The following is a 22,821-nucleotide window of genomic DNA, read 5'->3' as shown; positions in this document are numbered from 1 at the left end:
GAGTCGCAGGGACTCCGCTGTGGAGAGGGGGAGAGATGGAGAGATGGATCGAGAATGTAATTTTAAATGAAAGTCTATTTAACCCGCTGTGAATGGCATGACCCCTATCCTCGCCTCAGAGCCCATCACTGTTAAAAGGATCATTTTCAGAATTCAATCCAAAAACTTCAGCAAGCTGCAATTTACTCTCTCCCACTCTCTCTCCTCTTCCCCTCAGTATATATCTGCCCAGCTAGAGCTTCGCAGCAGACGAAAAATAACAATAAAATATATGTCCAAGATTGCACAAGCTGCCCCCCTTCTCTTCTCTTTTATCTATTTTTAAGTCAGAGCTTTACGGCCCCTTTTGTGATTGGAATTGGAATAAGAGCGCAATTGATCTCAGCAAAGTTAAGTTAAGGTGCAGGTCGCTTAGTATTAGAAGAAGGTAAACCCACCTAACTCGGTTTCATCTCCTTTTTTTCTTTTCATTTAAGAGCCTTACAAAACGTTAACACAGCTGCTTTTATAGAAGTATCGGCGGGAGTGTAATATGAGAGGAAAAGTAACGCTTTTTTGATAGCATTAACCTTTCGTGGCGCACATTTCCTCAAAGGCCTGTGAAATCTGCGACACGAGACGGCACAAAGACAACAGCCAATATCGTCTCGTCATCCGCGTTCACGATAAAACACGCAGTCCTGCATGCTGTCACCTCACTGATGGTGTCACATTTAATCTATCTGCAACTTTTTATTAGCATTATTTTTTATTTTTATTTTGCGGTGTCACAAACTTCCGAGCTTGTTTATTTTGCACGCAAATCAATGTAATGAGTGTAATAACAATATAAAATGTTATGCCTTTTCCCTGCGCGGTCACAAACAGACGTGCGTAATACAGACGGGTATTTAGAGTCGCTCTGTAATTTGGGGGCCACAATTTGATTCATTTATCCGCACACTGTTATTAACCCTGTGGAAAAAGAGATGTCAGCCGCCATTTCAGCCAGCAGGACATCCGCGCTTTGTTTAAATGCACTAATTACGCGCATACATTAGAGGGGGACGGAATAGCCTGAGCGTAATTTTCACATTTTTCAGTTTCCCGTCTGTTTGACGTGCAGGTGAAGAGATGGCGGAAAGAGGCCGCCTTCAGTTGCAGCGCCACCTCCCCACCCCCTCCCCACCCTGTATTTTCATAACATCCTAACTTGATAATATCCAAAGGGAAACACCGGCTTGTGCGCTTTTCTGTTCGCTTAACGCTCGCATACTGTGGCTGTGCAGCTGTGAACTAGACCCTAGAAGTCCAGAGGCCTCTGAACACATTCACGCCGGTAGGAAACTTCATCTAATGACGCATTTAGTAGTGCATGCGTGCATTTTAATGGCGTGCCTCGGCCTTTTTCTTTTTCTTTTTTTAATCTGTAGCGCATGCCTCGTCCTTTCTGAAGGCCAGGGAAGTGATTCTCATGAAGTCCATCTAGGGCCAGCAGGTTGCGGTGGGCCTATAGCAGGTCATTCAGCTGGCGCCATCTTCTGGACGGAATAGCAAATTGCTCGCACAGGTGAGCATATTGCACCATTCATCTGTAACCGCGCTTTCCTGCACCATCCTCACCACTTCCTGTATTGCCAGTTCATATGGGTGGATTAAATGTAACCAAAGCGGAAACCTCCACCCACCTTTAGGAGACAGGTCAGCACGTGAGGCATTTCATATTATTATTGTAATAATTTTACTACTAATTTGCTGTTGCGTTTTCCGCTGCCCCCTCAAGTTTGCCTCCGCTTTGCATCGCCATGTTGCACCAACTGTCCTTGGTGACGACGGCACATCCTCCATCCATCCCCGCGCTCTGACATAATTGGACACTTGCTCTGCTTGAGAGGCCAAGCAGGAAAAAGAAGGAGAGAGGGAGCGAGTGTGTGTTGGGAGGGGAGGGAGGCTTTTAAGGCGCGCGTAAGCAAAGTTAATTAGCGGTTATTAACAGCCCGCATAATGAGAGCGAGAGGGAGTCAATTTAATGACTTTGTTAGCGCGAGTTCAGAGCGACAGGCGATGATCGAAACAACAAAGGCGAGCGCGCACGCAGCCATCATCCGTAATTTCCAGCGGTAATGCGGTCTGATCAGAAACAAAGGGTTCTAATTTCGTTCAACTGACTCGATAATTTGTCCTTATGTAAGGAAAATAATTAATGACTTAATGCTTCAACAGAAGTAGCTTTCCTTGGGAGAGGATTTTTTTTTTGGAGGCCTAGTTTGCTGGAGAAGGTGGTAAGGAAATCAATTTCCAGACCCATAATTATTTACATCATGAATTTAAAACGTGGACGTGTGCCTCTGCTCCCAGTTAGTGCGCAGACGAGGGAGAGTCTATTAGGAGAGGAGAGAAGGAGTTTCGCAGTCTCCTTCTCTCAAGCAAATTGTGTGTGGCAACAAATGGGCCACTTGTTATAATGTAGGATAATAGATTTAGATATTAGAACAAACAGCAAACCGCGAAGGATATGGACCGGATGTAGTTTGGCAAACCGTTAAATGTAATAATAAATGCAATATTTAATGTAGTTCATCAGTGCAGATCTGAAGGGTCTGGTGGCAGATGATTCCTGGTTATACTCTGGAGTCCAACCTCATTCACGGCTGTATCCCCCCCCTATGTGCAGGTCATTGTGGCTACCGCCTCACAAATCATCCAAGCGCCTGCATGCGCGTCTTTACGCATGATTTCATCATTCCACAGATGGGTTGAGTCGGAGGAAAGATGTGAGCGCCATTATCGATTGAGGGAACATGAGATGCCTGCGGGCCACTCTTGGATTCATGGCAGGTGGATAGGTCACCCACACGAGAGCGGCAATTTCACGGCCCTCATTGTCTCCACTGATTACTGCTTTGATCACAGGAATCAAGAGCCCGAGACTCTCGTAAACCTCCAGCGTGGTCCAGGGAGCTCGTGAACTGAAGAGGTCATCATGCTTCATCATCACCATAACCATCGACATCATCATCCTCATCATCACCATCCTCATCATCACCGCTAGTTGACCATACAAACCTGGGCCGCTGTGTGTTTTCACAGGCGCGTTGCCCTTTTATTGATTGCGTGCCTTAATTTTAATTCGATTGCGCGAGTGTCAAAAATTCCGCAAGAATCATCCTAGTAATGAGATAATCAAAGTAATATATGCAAATCAGTTATGTTGCCAGCTTATCAAAACCGGAGTGCCCCCCCTTGAGTCTGAAGAAGTCCATTTATTCAGTTAGTGGCAATACCTTGCGCAAATGGCGCGATGCAAATGACAGTTGATTAGACTAAATTAAGAACCTCGTTTCTCCCTGACCTTGTCTGAGTTTTATGTAAATTATTTTTTTCCCTTTTTTTTTTGCTTTAATGTGATAAAAGTGCATTTTTAAAACCTCGGCCTTTGTAGATCTGAACAATATTTTCCACGAGAAAAACAATGGTCAACCTCAAAACATAACTCAGTGTGTCAGTAGCTTGGATGATCCCCCGACTGGCTCTTTTGTGTCTGTCTTGCTGTCTGTCACAAATCTCAGTATACCTTGACCCTGGTGCAACACCCACAGTGACAGAAAGTGTACCGTGATAACTTCCTTGCTGTGGGGGAGTGTGCCTGGAAGATGGACTAGGTGTGGGCGCCTCTGGGTGTGTGTCTCCTTGTGTGTGCCTGTGTGTGTTTACACAATTATGTGTACTCATGTGTGTACCATAACATATTGTCTAAGGAGACAGAGAGAGTGCAGTTCAGACTTCCTCTCTGTGGGGTGTGCGGGGCCTGTAGATGGGAAAGGAATAAATCCAATATAGATTGCAGGGCTGCGCTGCCTCCCGCTGGGGACCCTCAGACTTGCAGGCCAGGATCGAAGTGCTTTTCTCCACCTAAATTGGCCCGAGAGGCCGCAGGAGCAGCCAAGCTACACCCCCAGCACTGGGACTGCCTACGACCTAATGATGGTGCTGGGGACAGACGCAGATATACTCATGCGTACACACAGACGGAGATGCACGCGTTTTATACGTACACACCCGAAACTCACACGCAATCATGCCCAGATTGATATAACATCAGTCACACTCTTGCACCAGTCAAACACACACTTTGAGAAGAAAACCACACAGATATAAACACACCCTCCTCGTTCTCTGATGTTGAACACACTCATTCCTTGTCCAAAGACCATTCACCTCAAGCCTTCCTCTTCACATCTTAGGCCACCCCTCAAACCTACCTCAGCTAAACTACAGATTTAGAGGAGGCATCCTCACTACCTGTCCGCACACTCCAGAGAGGGAGGAGTGAATAGCATAACTGGCACCACACCAAGTGTCTGGACTGATATGCACTGCTACCGTTTGGTTCCCCTGCAAGGAAAACACCACCAGCTCCCCAATGCCATTACGCTTCCTGCCAAACGTCCCGGCACTGTCATTTTGGTTCTGTCCAGGGAGCTAATTCTATTTGTGATGATGTGCCGCTGGGAAGGGTCCAGAAACAGTGTGACAAAATATCCTATAGATGGACATTTGTGGCTCAGTGAGTCTCGGTACCCGCTCGCAGGGCATTAAATGAACTACACAGCTCATCTCTAGAGTGTAGAGCTGGAAGATGTCATGAAAGACTGTGTGCCTTTTGCAGATACAGTTACATTTCTGCATTTTATAAACCATTTTAGATCACTTTTCTTTTCATGGGAAGATTTACGTCATCTTTCTAAACAGCTTATTCTATAATGCAGATCGTAGCGCGATCTCACCAGCTCGCTGACACGTCACAGTCTTGCTGGCTGTCTTCTCTGTTGCAGGGAGCTCACTTATTACAAAATGAGTGTGGTTAAAAAGAGGATTCAGTGTTTTTAAACTGTTTTGTGGTTACTGCAAAGTGTAAGAGTTTATAGATATGCTATACCGTTTGCTTTGTAGGGCAGGACAGAGCTTTCCCATACTGTAATAACACTGCTATAGAGCCACTGATATCCTGCTTTTTTGTGTTTGCACTACCATCTTGTATCTTTTCTCTCCTTCGTTTTGTCTTCTCTACTATTTTCCACTTTGTATTTTCTCCCTTTCAGCTCGCTCACGCCTCTCTTGTCTCTTGATACTGACACATCTTTTACCCTGTTGTCTTCAATAGTCCACTTGTGTCTTTGCTACGGAGCAATTCGTTCAGTTGTCCCTGGCTACACCCGGCTGTTTTTTTGTTTGCAATTTTCACGCATCGCCTTTTATTTATTTATTTATTTTTAAAATTTAATAACTCATCTATGCCCTTGGGGAAAGCACATTTTGAGTTTATGCGTGTGTGTTTGTGTGCGGTGCAGACACGGAGGATGCATACTAAATATCCTGAATGCAAAGATAAGTACGTGCAGTACGCAAACATAGGCCAGAAACACATACACGACAAAATCCTTTTGACATCAATAATTGGTAAATCCTCTGATTAACTTGTAAGAATTGTCCTTAGAGTGCTTAAGTAATTGTGTTTGTGTGTGTCCTTTTTTTATTGCATGCACCCCCTCTCTGTAAAGCACATCTTTATAACCAAGCAATTCCAAAGCAATTTTCTCTGTGGGAGGAGAGTGTAATTTTCTATTCTGTGACACTGTGATGTGTAAGAAACTGGGAGCTGGCGCTAAAAGGTGTCTGTAGTGTGTGTCTTGGTGTGGGTGTGAGCCACTTTAATGGCCAACGCGGGGCGGGTGGCGGTGGTGGTGAGCGGGTGCATGTCAGGAAGGCCATCATTTAATGACTCCCAAATAGTGCCCTCCTCGTTAGAGCTATCGTCCTGGAAACGCGGGGCTGTGAACCACGAGAGCGCCACACGCTGCAACAGTCTTTTATCTTCATATTAAACCATTTGCATAACATTACCACGATAGATAAGATTCAGGAGATACTCAACCTACTCAGGGAGCGACAGAGAGAGAGTAGACACAGGAGACACAGAGAGGGTATACTACATGTCCTTGCAAATCTAATCAGCGTTAAATGGAGCTGTCAAATGTGTGTGTGTGTGTTGTGTGAGTGTGCATTTGCTACTGGAAGGCTCACGTCAGGAGTCATTTAACATTAAAGCGCAACAGTATATAACAGGGCTGTAATTACAAAATGCAAGAATCCAGATGTGACATCTAAATACAGCAGTCATTTATCAGTGATACACAAAATAACACCAAATGGCGTGTGCACTTATATGTCCTTCACAAAGTTGAGTTTTAATGTTTTCTTTTTCTTAACGTGTCGCACAAATTGTATTTGTGGCTGCAGCTCTACAGAATACAAAGAAGTAGCTAATTAGAACAAATTACATTACTAGCCTTTTCAAAATTGCAGACATTATTTGCATTGACGGCTGCGTTTTGTGCAGCATCAGCAGACTAACAAAAGGCTGAAATTCGTGTTTTTTTTATAGGCACACCGAGCTATGCTGTTTAAAGTGGTTTGCTCTGTTCTGAGGACTGTCGGATCTGCAGCTGCTCTTCCCTGCTCAAAGAAGAAAAGACTTATTCCAACAGAAAGAGCAGGAAAATGTGCAAGCACACGCTAATTAGTTGTTGCTACTTGCCACTACCCGATTAGCGCAGTCAAGAGTGCTGTTGATCTGTACAGTATATTGCTATGGATATAGTGTATGCCACTCTGCCACGTCTAAGCCACTCACAGGTGGAGTGAATAGCATCGATCATCTCATTACAAGTCTCTGTTCTTCACAATCATGTGGATTAGTAACACTCCCCGATGGCACCAGCCTCCAGCTGGACAATGTTCCTAGCCCCCACCAGTGGCTCTGGTTATTAAAATCCTGTATTGACCCTAAAGCTGAGCATTTCTTTGTTGCCATCTTGGCATTTTGAAACTGTATGTGATAAGTGACGGATACTTCAGTTTACAGAAGGTAAGGCTAAGCCCACCCTGCTTTATCATCCTTTTGGACACAAATAGGGAAGATAAGAAATGAAACTAGAGACTGAGAGCGTGAACTGACCAGGAAAGTATTTTCTGCAGTCATACTTCAAGAAGCAGAGAATACTTTCCTGTTAATTTCTATACATCTATAATTTATTTTGTAGCCAGATCCCTGTTCTTCATTAGGAATTAAGATTTTAGGCAATTCATCTTAATCTTCACTATGTTGATCATTTATACTTTACTTAATACTCCATAAGAGCTACTTAGGAACTGCTCACAAAGAGCCCAAAGTGCTGAACTGTTCTCAAACCTCCACAGATCCCAAACCGGTCGAGCATCTGGAAGCTGTATCGGGACCAAACCTTCACCACTGCAGCCCCCTGTTCCTGTGTCCAAACCAAGATAGATTTGAGCTGTTTTGATGACATGAAGAGGACTTGCACAATATTTGTAACAAAGTTTTAATGTTGTGGCTATAACCACACTGGATTACAATTCCCTGCTCAGACTCTGGTAGAAGTTTAACTGTAGTTTAAGGGTATAAATAGTATATTTTAAAAGTATTATGACAAAGCTTCAGGTGAATGCTTCAGGCCCTGACACTGACTCGATAAGAGAAAATACCATTGTGCTGTTCAGCTATGGTTTTATGTATGTGTGGGTAGATGATCACTGATCGACAGCTTCCTGACTCTGCTTGCTTGAAAATACCCAGTGGAACGGGGCAACATATAATTTTTATGTGTATTACCACGCATTGTCCCTAGCATACATCTGATCAGTTTGTGAAAAACAAACAAACAAACAAATAAATAACAACTGTGAGCCATGCAGGACACTTAAAGGACTAATTCAACCTAATAACATACCAGAAAATCGTTTTTTAAAAGGTTAATCTCTCTTTGATATTTTTAACAATACTTTACCGGAATAATGGTTTTGTTTCTCAAAGCAGAAAAAAGGTTTCGTCCTTAATGCCTGTCACAATAAAAACTGTACACAGAAAGGTCTGGGCACAGATTGAAAGATACGCTCTGTCCTGGATCGGGTGGTATATCACGGAGGATTTGACACTATGTTTTCTTTCTGTGTGTATTTTGAGTGAACTGAACCTTTAATGGTAAGACTAAGGCTAAGGGGGCAAAAATGAGTGTAGGCTACTTGTGTGTGATATGAAAGGCTAAAGATGCCATCACAAAACAGAATACTTACTGTGTGTGTGTGTGTGTGTGCACGATAGAGAAAGAGAGAGAGATTGCTTGTTTATGCACACTGGGATAGACTGTGCCAGGTGAGTGTACCGTTTACCATCAAACCATTGAATTCAGCAGGCATCTAATAACAAAGCATTTATGGCCCACTTACGCATGCATAGATATAACTGTCAGTAGGAAACAACAGTCCCTTTTCTCCGTCTCCAGCTATTTCTTCTTCTCTTAAAACACACAGGCACCATCCGGATTGGACCCAGATACTCTAGAATTCTATCATCAGACTCGGGGATGAAATTAAAATCGCTCATTTTCTTTCTCCATACAAGGAGCAGATCAATTTCCGGAGACTGGGACGTGATATTTTCCTGCCATTGGGCTTTCTCGTCTTTGGCACAGCACCCTGACTGGCTGCCAGCGGGAGGTCCGGGCCTGACTGCACGCCTCACCGGAGAACAGTTACTTCTGCCGCGGCGAGTTTATTTGCGCCTCGCTATGAGAATTGCCATCATTTACCCTTCCCCAGCGCCCCCCTCCAGAAAGAGAAAAGAAATAGACAAGCAGGGGGAAGCGAGGCAAGAATGAGAAAGGCGAAATTGATTCTTTTTGATACATGCTGCCTGGGGGACATTAGGCACACCTCGTTTGACCACCTATTTCAAGAAATGAACTGAATAAATTTTGCGTGAAGTAATGTATAGGCCTTTTAGAGGCCTTGCGCTGTTGTTTTCGCTTTATGAGGAATGACGGGCTCGCTGCAGCGCGCAGAGGTCATCTGAACAGACGCGAATCCTGGTTTTAGGAAAACGAAATTAATTGTAGCTGTACAAGAATGTTAACTCACTTTACATGAAACAAGAAGTGAGATTGTGTTGAGCATGGCGAATTTGATGAAAACACTGAAATCTGCAGGACTGGCGGGCCCCGGGGGTCGATGGCATATTAAACAATTCACGCAGATTGAACAATTCCGCTAAATATTGGGCTACACTGCAAATATGGGGCCTTAAGCCATTGAATAAACTCTTGTTGCCCACATGTTCGCTTTGCAGGACGTGGGGATGTGCATGGCGTCCGTGTTTGCACAAGTAGTGCGCATGAGGTCACCACTTCAGCAGAATGAGAACTCTGGCATAATATGTTTGCGTGTGATACAAGCTTCTGACCGCCTAGCACCCGTTGTTACGCCCCACTTAAAAACCAAGTGTTGTCATACATTTTTCGCTGTCAGTGATAGGATCGCTGTGCCATTTAAAACCATGACTTGGACTTTAATCCCTCAGTGTTCCTTACCTGCATCACAAATTTCTTTTTAATCGGTCCTTCCTTGTTTGTCCTGGTAGGGACACTGGCCCTTGTTTGTGCACACTTTGACCATCCGACCCGTCCTTTCCCTTTTACTTGTCCCCCAGCTGTTACGTCACAGAGCCAGTCAAGGCCTAATTAAACCCAGATTGGGAAAGCGTATAAATCCCAGCCCCTTTTCCCCAGTCTGTCCAAACAGCAACATGCAGACACCCCGAAGTGGATTTTAGTCGAAGGGAATACATTAAGAAGAAAACTGCAAGTCGATCCGTAACCACTGTGAAACGCTCAACAGCTGCCACAGAAAAAGTTCTGACACACAGCAAAATGGCTGGACTCAAGGTAAGGAGACAATTCCTCGAAGCAAAACTGTTGCTAAATGTGTAAATATTCAATTATTATCGCTTATGAGCTACGTCTGTGTCGACTATCAGACTGTGCATGCATGTGGAGTTAGGGTGCAGAACTATATCATACAGAAATACAGAAGAAAAGTTTGTATTTTTTATTTATTTGTTTTGCACCAGAATGTGTGAAATTCATGCGCCTTAAAGCCACCACAACTCCTGTGGCCGCAGACTGAAGGGAGGCGTTTCCTCCAACCAATCAGAGCGCTGCATTCTGCAGCTGCCCAGATGTGGTTTGAAGTGCCTAAATCTTTTTCAATTTCAGTGGGAACGCTTCAATTTAATTGCAAAAACATGATTTTAAACCCCAGTTTTCCAATTTATTGCCATTGCTGCAGAATTATGGTGATGGGCTGCATTAAGTAGGCATTTGCTTTGATTACTTTTTTTTATATAGAACCTTTAATATTTGACTGAAGGTTTCAAAGTCATGACACCTACTCAAATGCAAAGCTTTGTTTATAGTGGAATAGTTTCGGCTTATTATCAAACTATCCAAGGACTGCTGGGATCATTGCCAAGTCTAGCTTTGCTGCTCTAGCGCTAATAAACTTTTAAGAGGACAGAAAACTGACTTATTAAGTATTAAGTATTCCTTCAACTTGGGACACTCTGGAGCTTCCAACAAGAACTTTGGCACATGATCACGCACATATGGAAACCATCTGTGTCTGTGAGTGTGCTTTCTTGCAAACTCACAATGACTCAGCAAGATGCGTGTACACTGTGACAAGTTTGATCTTCCTGTGGCAGAAGAGACGCGATCAGTAGAGGTGCAGGCGAGATGCAAAACAACACTCTTATCCTAGATGGAACATTGATCAAAACATGCTGCAGAGGATGTAAGTGTAATTAGGCTGTTTCTGTGGCACAATAACACAAAATAATGGATGACTGCAAGGGGGGAAATTTGGCATAACTGCAGTTTGTTTTATCATAGATCTAATGTGAATCAATATGACAACAATTAACAAAAAGACAAGCCTTAATGACAAGCCTTCAAGTTTAATTATAACCAGCATGAACACATTTATCCTGCATTACAATGAAGCTGCATGATGTATTTTTTTTATTTTTCACTTCAACTTGTCTCCATTTGTGTGTTGGATGTGTGTTTGTCTCTTTCAGTACATGAGCGGTTTCGGGAACGAGTTCTCATCTGAAGACCCTCGCTGTCCTGGATCCTTACCCGAGGGACAGGTAAAAACCCACACTGGGCTCCTTTTGTTGTTTATTCATCATTATTTTCTAATTGTTGAAAATGAGGGTAATTGAACACCATATATAGTGTACATATACACACATTACAGCATTTTTTATGTTCCATGTGCTTGCAGAATAATCCCCAGGTCTGCCCATATGGCCTTTATGCCGAGCAGCTTTCCGGCTCTGCCTTCACCTGCCCGCGTCCAGCCAATAAGAGGAGGTGTCCTTTTCTGTTTGAAACCTAAATCAGGCTTTATAGTGACTCCAAATGGATCCCAGACAATATGGATAACTAAACATTTCCCTTCCTCTTCTTTCTCTAGCTGGTTGTACCGCATCCTTCCATCTGTTAAACACAAGCCATTCACCTTGGTTCCCTGTGGGGATCTAACAGAGAACTGGAACGAAGTGGAGCCTGATCCTAACCAGGTATATCAACACAAGGAGTCCCTGCTCATTCTGGGCTTAGTTACAAATCAAAAGTCTTTCATCGCTTTTACATCTGTGTGGTAAATGTTCAGCCAAAGCCATAACAAAGTTTAGCATAGCATTTAGCCATCCCACTGCAACCAAATCTATGCACTGCCTTTTCTAAACCTCACATTAATGCGGTTCATTTTTTTTGTTTAATCCATAAAAAATTTGTGGTAAATGACATTGTTTGGGGGCCAGCAGATTCCCTTCATTTTCAGTATTGTGCCTTTAGCTTCACATTTACCACACAGCCTCCAAAGCTATACCAATGTTTTCGACAAGGAAACAATTTCAGGCTCTTCATACTGTTAAAAGTAACAGTGTTGTTTCAATCCATTAAACAATGCTGGCAACATAAGAGCACATAAAGCCACAAATTTCAAATCTGTGATTGGTGGTGACATGCTGTACGTGACATCATCATCATCAAGTTTACGAAAAGCAATGATGAAGCATAATAAACAGTAGATATATTTATATATAGTAACTTATTTAGAAAATATTTTCCACAGATTGATTTCTTTAAATACACTGAAGGTGCACAATACGTACACTACAACGAACCGCTTCAAGTAAAAGTTAGTATTTTGCAAAGCAATCTACTGCTACTCATATATAGAGGTAAATACTGTAAATACTAATAGCTGGGAAACTAAATATAAACAGCAAGCTAGTAAGTAATAAAAACAAACATTTAAAGAAGCTGTAAAGCAGGCCCACTGTGAAATAATGGTGGTTATGGTGGTTATTATAATTTTACAGTAAAAATTTGTGCAGATTCTGACTCTGAGGTTTCTTTCACAGCTTCGATGGCTGCCATTCACCATCCCCAAAACTACAGAGAAGAAAGTGGACTTTGTGGCTGTAAGTCAAGCTAATTTTTTCTCGTATTTTTAATTTTTATGAAAATTTCCATCTGATTTTATTTGCGTCCTTCTCCACGTTTCAGGGTTTGCATACTGTCTGCGGTGCTGGAGATGCCAAATCTCGTAATGGCATTGGAGTCCACGTGTACACCTGTAACACCTCCATGGTCGACAGGTGAGAATGTATAAATTATGTGACGAAAGGATATATTTTTTATTGATGAAAAACATTTCCAGCCTTCATTTGATCTTATTTTATTCTTGTTCCAGGTGCTTCAACAACTCAGACGGAGACTTTCTGATTGGTGAGGAAAGGAGCGCTGTTGTTGTTTTTGCTGTCATCTATCATAAGAACAATGATAGCTCAAACATCAGCCTGCCTTCTTGTTCAAATTTTCTTTTCTCTGTGTCTCTCTTTGTCTGTTTGTGTGTGCAGTCCCTCAGCAGGGAGAGATCTTGATCACCACAGAGTTTGGGAAGATGATGGTCGAGCCGAACGAGATCTGTGTCATCCAGGTGGGCTGTATGTTTTCCATCTCCCCGGTTTTCAAAGAAATCTGGCGTTGTGTCTGCCCCAACATCCCACTTACCATATTTAGAAAGGCATTGTTTGGTGCTTTTTGAAAGTGACCTCAAAAATAAGCGTCGGTGGAAAAGAGGTTTTAAGCTACCGAAAGCCTGACCACCTGGACAGCAGCACGTGTGCTTTTCAAAGTCCGTTCAGAACTGAAACAGCACACAGCTGATACTTAATAGGACAAAATTTCCTCTCACTGCCACTTTTCACATTTTTTTTTTTTTTTTTAGCAAGGGATGCGCTTCAGTGTGGATGTGTTTGGGGAAACCAGAGGCTACATACTCGAGGTGTATGGTGCCCATTTTGAACTGCCTGACCTTGGCCCAATAGGTTTGTATGATATTTGTGAGTCTATATAAGTGCAGCATACGTCTTTGTGTTCACTTTTCCTTGAAACGTGCTCACCAAGCTCTTTTACATCTATGTCTTGGAACAGAATGTCCATGTCTAAAACTGTTCACGCTTTTCTCTGCGTAACTCACTCTGTGCTCAGAGGATAAATCTCGCTTAGAAATTTTATTAAGGAGATTAACATCTGCTGTTTTGTTTATAGAGTACATATAAAAAGCAACAACAACACAAAATCCTTCTTTGAGTAGCATATTGCTGTTTGATATTTAGGAAACTAGTGACTAGCTTGTGATTTCTGTGTCTTCCTACATATAACAAAAATATTTGTTGTGCCCACCAAAGATGTTTTGGCTTTCCGACAAAGCATCATGCCTCTAAAAATTACGTTTTATCATTAAATTTATTCGCACCTACAATTGTTTTAATCTTTATTTTACCTTTATTCACTAGCTGGACCCACGTCCTCATTTTAGGTTGGACAGCGTTTTAGTAGGTAAAGCTGAATGCTTTGACATGACTTGAGGGAAGGCCTCGAAGGGGACTGGTGATGGCTCCCTGCCCTGGCAGATCCCCATGCACTAAATAGAAATGAACAAGTTAAAGAATTGAAAACAAGGTGGGAGGGAGGGTGGGGGAGGTAAATGAGAATGAACAGCTTGCAGAACTGGGGGAACCTATATAGATGACAGCGTGTTTGGAGGCGTGGTCCTGCTCCTGAAATTCCAATACATAATCTCCAAATAGTTAAAATATCAAAAAATGCACAGCTAAATTGCTAAATAAGCTAACACCTTAACTACATGAAACCACCTGTGATTACGTGATCTGTCACCCCCAACTGTTTCCTTTTTTTTATTGTTATCATTGTCATCATGATTATGCCTACACTGCCTTTACTTTGACACTTTGCGTGTGTTTTGCAGGAGCCAATGGTCTGGCTAACCCGAGAGACTTCCTGTGTCCGGTTGCATGGTATGAAGATCGCAAAGTTCCCACTGGTTACACCGTCATCAATAAATACCAGGGGAAGCTGTTTGCATGCCAACAGGTGGCTATTGTGGCACACAACTTTATCTGTATCACTGTACTTCCACGCGTACCTGCTGTCTGACAGGGACACACGCACACACACATACATGGCTTACTTGCCCTATTACCCTATTTAGTTTTGTGTCTGCTTCAGTGAACACCATCGAACTGCCGCAGTGACTAACAGGAAACTGTCCAAGTGAAGCATATGATCCATTAGCTGCTCCTGCCGACTGAATTGCCATCCCTGATGATTTAATATCGAAGCATTAGCTGTTATCCATTCAGCAGGTTTCCGCCTCGACTCCCTTATGAGTCTTAATCACTCATAATTAGTTAAGGCATTCTGGAGCTGCAGACAGTGTACCTGTGAAGCTTTTGCTTTGTAGGAAAAAAACCTTTTTCAAGTTAAGCATTAATTTCAACATATTTCAGCCGGGGAATGATCCTCCCCCTCCCGAAATGTCCTGTTGGGCGCATAATTGGATCGACACATAATGTCTGACAGGAGGTTTTTTACTGAGGCAGGGAGGAGGTGGGAGGAGAGGTTTGTCAGGGTTGGGGGTTGGGGGGGTTGTAACCGTGGAAACCATGTCAAACCACACTGTTATTATTCATCATAGGAAGTACACTAGGGCAAGATACTGTCTTTTCTTTTTTTGAAGCACAACGGACCTCTTCCCATCTTCCTCTCTGCTTCTGCTTGAGTATCTGCCACCAGTTATATGCTCGTCCCAGAGAGTGGACCAGAGAGGTTGCAGGGGTAAGAAAATAAGATGGGGCGGTGGAGGCCTCGTATAAGGGAAGATGCTGCCGCTCCTGCCTGGTCCTGCTGTTTTGTTCCCCCGCAGAGTGCCAAAATTGCTCAAATTAACTTATTATTTGCTTGACTGGACCAATATGTTTGTGTTTTGTGTGCGTGTGTGCGCAAGTGCTCGCTCGCCTCCATTTTCCTCCCTTCATTTTAATCGAATGTAGTGGAGTTATCACATATGAATGTCCAAGAAATTACCTGCACTGGATTTCCCGAAGGCCTCTTTGTACGTCGACTACTGTCAATTGAGTGCGTGTTAAGTTGTTTTCGGCGTTCATTAGTCACGAATGTTTGCGTGTGTGAATGCACCTGTATATGTATATGTATTTGCCAGTATTCATCGATGGTGCGTATTAGCTGTTCGTGTGTGGAAAAGCTTGTGTGTAAAGGAGCAGGGAGGTCAGTATGGAGGCAGCTTGAGTTGTAATGAACTATATTGATTTTAGAGTTGCTGTTGAATGTCTTTTTTCGCAGTGACATTATCAGAACAGAGAAACTATATAAAATTGCTGTGGTTTTAACAATCAAGATAAAGAAATATCTCTGCACCCACTGCTGCCGCTGCTCCCCTCTCCCCATAACTGCGCTGCTGCGAGCGTCAAAATGCTCAAAGTTTGGGAAAGTTTGATTGTGAAGCCAATTACCCCATAATACCTGGAGCCTCGTATCACAAAGAAAAGGGGGGAATGAAAGAGAAGAAAGGATGAAAGAAGCACACCCTCTTTCACAATCAACCCTTTTCATTATGGCCATTTTTTTTTCTCTTTATGTGAAGAAGTACTCTCTCTGGGAATTTAAGATTACAAAGACATTATTCATTGTTCAGTTTTCCCTGTGAAAAGCTCAATTTAAAGCCTTTTGTGTTTGTTGCTTGGGTAGACTCCTCTTATTTGTTTTGTTCTGTGCTCTGCACGTAGGATTTCTCGCCATTCAATGTGGTCGCCTGGCACGGTAACTACACGCCTTACAAATACAACCTGAAGAACTTCATGGTTATCAACTGTGTGGCCTTCGACCATGCGGTGAGAGTCGTGTTTAGGGACACGCCAATAGCACTTTTGAATGCAAATAGCTGTGCTCCTCACCCATCGCATGTTTATGATCTCTCTATATAGGATCCATCTATCTTTACTGTGCTGACTGCCAAATCCACTAGACCAGGGGTTGCCATTGCTGACTTTGTCATCTTCCCCCCACGGTGGGGTGTGGCTGACCACACCTTCCGCCCACCATACTATCACCGTAAGACACACGCACACACATCCATGTACCCAGCCTGTGTCAAGGCAGTAGGTGAGAACAAACCACCTGCTGTATGACTCACTTCAATGGAGACCCCACAATAGTCTCCTTTTGTCCGATTTCATTGCAGACCTATAAGGCCATCTAGCGGAAATCAGTGTTACACCTGGCATATTCAACAGCAAACTAGACACATGACGCTGCTGTGTTACAGCTCCTCCTGCTTGTCACTGTAGGTAACTGCATGAGTGAATTCATGGGTCTGATCAAAGGCCATTATGAGGCCAAAGAGGAGGGTTTCCAGCCAGGAGGGGCCAGTCTCCACAGCATAATGACCCCGCATGGCCCGGACGTGGACTGCTTTGAGAAGAACAGCACTGCTGAACTCAAACCTGAGAGGGTGGCTGAGGGAACCATGGTAAACAAACAAAATATATGTATACGGTTAACACATGACCAAGTCGGTATCGTTTCTCACAGCATGCTTTTTCCTGTCACCAGGCTTTTATGTTTGAGTCGTCCTTCAGCATGGCGGTGACGAAGTGGGGTCTTCATTCATGCCAGAAGCTTGACAAGAACTACTACCAATGTTGGGAACCTCTACGCAGCCACTTTAACCCCAACTGGAAGCCCGGCAAACAGTAGAAAACCAGTGATTCAGAATGCATTAAGAGCAAACACATCAAAATAAATATATCAAAATAAAAATTTCACTTCTCGCAATCCAACGATTTATTTGTGTTCCCCGAGTAGATCTGTTGACAGAATAAACAGGAAGAATAAAGTAATTTCCTTCTCACAGAAGTATAAAACCAAATTGTCGTCACATGTGTATTTTTATTTTTAAGAAACATAACTGCAAAATTAAGGAACAATAAGAAGCAACCTTAGACCAGCATTCTGTTTTACTAAGAGGTGTTTGGTAGGACCACTAATGACCCTTTCTTTACCCCTCATGCCACTGTTGTACCAATATTCCCATTATCCTTTAATATCTAAATGACACTGCAGTGCTTCTTTATTGGACTATATATAGTCTTGCTTTATGTGAAACGGGGATCATTGATATCAGCATGTCTTGCATTTTCTTTTCTTGTGCCAATCTGAACTTATGTGAGAGGGGGGAATCGAGTCCTTCAGTCTCCAAGTAGATCCTTCTTGCCTCTGTGTATAACTACAGACATGCAAATGGTACTTTCACACATGAAAGCCACGTAACTCTGGTTTGACAATATAACTTTATTCGGTTAATAATAATTACACACATGGACATCATCTCTAGAACACACAGGACGAGGGTCTTTCTACACCCGGGCTCAAGATGACAAACTGAACTTGCGCTCGAGGGTACCGGCCTTAATTTGCTCCTCCTTCCTATCCTGTAAAACAGATGACAAACAGATGATAGGTTAGTGCGGTTTCCATAGAAACAAAGTCATATCGCCCTCACCCTGATCACCTTCCAGACGTTTTCTCAAACTCCGTGTTTTATGTTTGAGTGAGCTTTTTATGATTTTCAAGCAGCTTTTTTCCCCCTTCCCAGCACCAAAAAAAGGGGGGGTTGGGACAAATATGATAGCCCAGCAGTGTGACAATTGGACCAAATTCTCCCTTGAATCTCAATTGGCGAGGACTTTGACGGTGAATCTCCATGACAATGGGGTAGAAAATGAAAGCAGGCAGCATTTTGGATGAAGCATTCATTTCTAACGTGAGCGGGTCTGTGTCAAAAGAAAGAAAACCAGATCAACGGTGCACCTACATGGGAATAATGAGTCCCAATCTTCAACTAAATAGCTTTTCAGGTTTCTATGACAGCATTTGTCACCAAATCACATTTTATGAATACCCAGATCAAATACTCTAAATGGTCAAATTATTACAGTGGCTGAAAAATGACCACTATTGTAACAGTGTAAAGTAACCATGTAATCAATACTGAATTATTTTGTTTCCTGCAGTAAATGTACTGATATTTTTTTTAACCTCCAACAATACTTGGCAATTTACTCCTAGTTTCTATTGTTCTTGTTTTGGTTCTAGTCTCACACGTGCCTTTAGACAGCCTAAAGAGGCCCAGTGGGGCTTAAATTGTGGTTCAAGAGCTCTCTACAAACTTTTGTGATGAGAAAACACAGCTGAGCCGATTAAACTACCCATTAAGATCAAGCAGACAGCGAGTGAGAAGGCTACAGTGTTTCTTGTCTCATACCCTGTCTGTCTTGAAGATGTAGTAGAGGGCAAAGAGAGGTACAACTCCAAACATTGCACCCAGCAGAGAGGTCTTGTTTGTAGGCCTGAAGTGTGCGTAGGGATTGCCTCGTGCGTACACCCAGCGTGTCAAGGCAGGGTCTTCCTGTACAGACAGAAGTAAGCAATGACATTTATCACCATATGTAAATGTAGAATTCACAGCAGAAAAAGACTCAAATATTTACAACAAATCAACCAAAATGTAAAAGTCTCATAGTGATGTTAAAAATATTAATATCTATTATACTTAAACCTTTTATTTTAGGTGGGGAAAACTCAGGAAACAGCAGAAGATAAGGGGGAGGCATTTTTCAAGGACAGGACATTTTTCCAGAAAAATCCTGGTGTACATATTTTAAACAGTTTACATTTACTTTACTGGTACATTTAATTTACTGGTATTGTGCTTGCTGGTCAATTTCATGAACTTAAGAGAACAAAGCCATTATAAAAGGTAACAGTAAAAGTAACATGGCAAAATGTCTGCCTTTAAAACAATCACAGTGCACACAGTATAGATGGAAAAAATGAGGTAATCCAACTACACCACTGAGTACCATAAAGACGTTATGGAAGAACTGAAGTATATCCAGACAGATGACAAACTAAGTCAGCATGAAGGGCTGCCACAACTACTTTGGTTGGACATCTGTTATGACTTTAAGTTTCAGTGCAGAACCTGCACTGTAGCGGTTCAAGTCATTAGATATTATACATGATATTCGGTTATACTGTGTTTTGATGATTGTGGTTGACCTGTATAACAGGCCAGCATGCTGTATAACATTATTTCTCATAAGTGTCGAGCTGAGTTGGGGTCCGGTGACTGCAAAGACCATGGCAAATGATTCAAACTATTTTATATAACGATGAAATCATTCAGTGAACCCTGGTGCCTAACGGATGGGGGCTACTTCAAGCTGTAAAGACATGTTTCATCACAGGATACAGTGACCCCCTCACACTAAAGACTGAAGTGGACCCAAACCATGTCAACGAAATGCTCCCTAGGAGCATAACAGAACCACGAGACCCCCTAATTTAAAACACTACAGGGGTCGGGTTTTTTCTGTCACCGGTCAGTTTTCAGAGCACACCAGGAAGAAAGCAATCTGTACTGCAGCGCACGGTTCCCAAGACGTAAGCAATCTTCGTAATGTAGTAGTGACTAGCATGGAGTGGAAGGTCTCGTTTATAATCTTATCTAAAATTTAGACTAAATAAATACATATAGTCACCGCTGTGCCCCGCTAATGCTACCCGTTAGCATTCTGGCCAATAACTTGAGCCCTTTTCAAGGGTGACATTGCTAACTAGCAAGTAGCCACTCACAATGAGCTCTTTTCTGTGCGGGTTATTGAGTTGCAGCTGATATTGGCGCTTCAGATTTGCTCGCAGTGCACCCCTGGCTTCTTCGGCACGCCTCTGCTCCGGCGAAAGGTTAAAATATTCGTTTGGATCCAATGTTTTTGGCCGAGTGGCCAAGGGCGCCTCTCGGTAGTCCGCCATGATTGTTTAATGACTGCTGGGACGGTGGAAAACGCGAGCTTGTGAAATCTCGCGTTGAGTGAGCGCCGTATTACCATAGCAACGTCAAACTCTGGCTGAACGAAGCAATGGATGCAGCGCAGGAAAGTGAAGAGAAAGTGGCTGACGGCACATCACCTGACAGTAATGATGACTTTAAATGTGAAGACATTTCTGTAGAAGACGAATTGAGTTTAAAAGAAGGTGAAGAAGACTTGGAAGCGACGGTGAAAGCCATCCGAGACCGGGCAGAAGCCAGTTCAAGGCCCAGTTCAACCAACAGAACATCCAAACCACCAGCCGTAGTTGACTTTTTACGGAACTTTCTCTTCCAAATGGGCATGACAGAAACCCTCGATTGTTTTCAAACCGAGTGGAACGAGATGGTGCAGAAAGGACCGTTAGAGGAAGAGGGTCTCACGGTGACCCCATTCGTTCACATTGAAAACCAGCGTCTGGAAAACGAGCTGAAAACCGCTCTGAAGGAGATGGAGGAGTACAGGCGTGCAGTCTCTGCAGCAGCCGGGACTTTGGCGAGGGTGCAAAAAAACAGAGACTTTCACCGGATGCAACATAAGCGTGTTGTCCAGGAGAAAAACCTACTCATCGAGGAGATGAGGAAAGTCAAGATGCAGTGCAACAGCTACGAACCTGCGGTGAAGCGGATGAACGAGAAATATGAGGTCGTTTTAAAGCAGGCCATGCTGGCGGCTTTGGAGAGGGACAAAGCCTTCAGGGAGGTGAACTCTTCGTCAGTTCAACACGACACCCTCTGTGGAGGGGGGGAACGGGGAGGAGAGGCGGGCGTAGAGAAATACCCTTCAGTGACACAGCCGAGACCTCCGGCCCCTACGCACTCAGAAAAATAAATTGGGTTATTGTTACATTTACAAGAGTCTAAATATTAATTTGAACAAAATAATTGAATGTTTCTATGGTGAACGTAATTAAATAATGTATGATCTGCATGGAATTCAACAAATTAATTTATTCTTGGTGAGATGACACAATGATACAATCTAGTAAGAGTGGCTAGTTGCCTGGACTCGCGAAATGCACAAGTTCACACGAGATTCCAAACCACAGGAAAATCACTGGGATTATAAGAGGCAGAAAAGCACACACACAACGTGTATGCTATATGCACTGTTACCTCACAACAAGAAGGTCCTGAGTTTAAATCCAAAGACACGCAGCTAGTGGGGTTAGATTAATTGGTGATTCTACCCATATGTATGAATGCTTGTCTATCTCTCTGTGTTAGCCCTGTGATGGACTGGTGACCACCTATCCAGGGATGACCCTGCCACTGACTGGCCCCTAATTTAAGTTATTTAAATTAAGTTGGACTCAGTTGCACTAAATGCGTACATTAAGTAGGAATAACAGAATTTCATAATGTTAAAATAACATTTAATAGCATGGAAATCCTTTCCATTGTTCTTTTCATGTTCATTCAAACAATTTTTTTTATTTTTTATTTTTGTTCTTTTTTATAAAAAAAATCATTGTTGTCTGAAGGTGCTGACATGACCAACAAATTAAAAATACACAATACAAGCCCAACATTCAGTTTATAAATGAGGGCTGGGGATTAATGTTTGGTCAAGCACGCCAGCAGATTAGAGACCTGACGAGAGAAAACAAGAAAAACTGTACTCAATTAAGAGAAATGTCCTACAACCTTACAGAAACACAAGCTATTAATGAGCAGATACTGGAATCTCCAAGACACAGAGGAAAAACAACCAGGAGCTACAAGTAAAACTTGATGAAGTGCTGGAAAAAAATTCTTCAAGAGAAGAACAAACACGCCAGCATATTACAGGGCTGACGAGAGAAAACAAGAAAAAGTGTGCTCAATTAAAACAAGTGTCCGATGAGAGGGGACGAGTTTAAAGCTACTGGTATGGACATACAGCATAGTCTCAGAGAAACTGAGATAAAGAATTACAAGCTTTAAGTAAAACTTGATTAAGTGCAGGAAAAAAATTAAGAGTTTCTTCAAGAGAAGAAACAACTGGAAATAAAACAGAAAGAACTGGAGTGCAAACTCCAATACATGGACAAAAAACACCAAGTGCTTCAAGTAATGCTTGATGAAGCACTGCATAAAAATGCAAAAATAAAAGTGCAACAGCAAGAAATACAGAAAGAAAGGCAACCTGTTCTCAAAGACTTTAAGAAAACAAATCTAGAACTGCAGGAGAAAAAACTCAAGAAACTTGAGAAGCAAAATGCAGAAACAATCGATGACATAAAAAATTTCATCCTTCAGATAAAAGAGGTCCAGGAACAGTGCCTCACCCCCCAACTAGTCCAGGCAGTTGACTGTCCCTTCCTCAGCCTGGTTCTTTTGGAGGTTTTTTTCCTGTTTAAAAGGAGTTTTTCCTCCACACTGTTGCCTAGTGCTTGCTCAGAAGGAATTGTTGGGGTTTTCTCTCCTCTGCCTCGTTCCACCTTTCTATCCCTTTGTTTTTTCCACCCTCTTTTTCCACCCTCTTTTCCACCCTCTTCCTTTCATCTCTCATCTCTCTACCCTGTGTTCACTTTTGAGAACAGAGAGATAGGAGGAAACAATAAAGACAGTCAATCATATTTTTACATGCATCAAATCACTGTCTTTATTCATGAATAA

General features: G+C 42.7%; 3 protein-coding genes across 3 annotated transcripts; 2 read left to right on the top strand and 1 right to left on the bottom strand.

Annotated features, from left to right (window-relative positions):
• Positions 1-9,603: 9,603 nt before the first annotated feature.
• Positions 9,604-17,131, top strand: hgd (homogentisate 1,2-dioxygenase). Its single transcript, XM_085173157.1, has 14 exons — positions 9,604-9,779; positions 10,973-11,044; positions 11,182-11,270; positions 11,374-11,479; positions 12,329-12,388; positions 12,474-12,565; positions 12,661-12,695; positions 12,827-12,906; positions 13,198-13,297; positions 14,242-14,366; positions 16,079-16,183; positions 16,277-16,403; positions 16,640-16,821; positions 16,905-17,131. Exons 1-14 carry the CDS (start codon positions 9,765-9,767, stop codon positions 17,046-17,048), a joined length of 1,332 nt encoding a protein of 443 aa, XP_085029283.1. The 5' UTR covers positions 9,604-9,764; the 3' UTR covers positions 17,049-17,131.
• Positions 17,132-17,622: 491 nt separating this feature from the next.
• ndufb4 (NADH:ubiquinone oxidoreductase subunit B4) lies at positions 17,623-20,197 on the bottom strand. The gene is made up of 3 exons (XM_085173160.1): positions 19,989-20,197; positions 18,616-18,759; positions 17,623-17,782 (listed from the first exon to the last, which is right to left on the bottom strand). The coding sequence occupies exons 1-3, from the start codon at positions 20,163-20,165 to the stop codon at positions 17,720-17,722; spliced, it is 384 nt and encodes a 127-aa protein (XP_085029286.1). The 5' UTR covers positions 20,166-20,197; the 3' UTR covers positions 17,623-17,719.
• A 28-nt stretch (positions 20,198-20,225) lies between these two features.
• LOC146511296 (sperm-associated antigen 16 protein-like) lies at positions 20,226-21,076 on the top strand. Its single transcript, XM_085173158.1, has one exon. The coding sequence runs from the start codon at positions 20,273-20,275 to the stop codon at positions 21,050-21,052; it is 780 nt and encodes a 259-aa protein (XP_085029284.1). The 5' UTR covers positions 20,226-20,272; the 3' UTR covers positions 21,053-21,076.
• The last annotated feature ends 1,745 nt before the right edge of the window (positions 21,077-22,821 follow it).

The sequence above is a fragment of the Neolamprologus multifasciatus genome, chromosome 9, assembly GCF_963576455.1.
Source record: "Neolamprologus multifasciatus chromosome 9, fNeoMul1.2, whole genome shotgun sequence".
Taxonomy (NCBI): Eukaryota; Metazoa; Chordata; class Actinopteri; order Cichliformes; family Cichlidae; genus Neolamprologus; species Neolamprologus multifasciatus.
The sequence above is the reverse complement of the archived record's forward strand: the minus strand, read 5'-3'. Positions and strand labels throughout refer to the sequence as shown.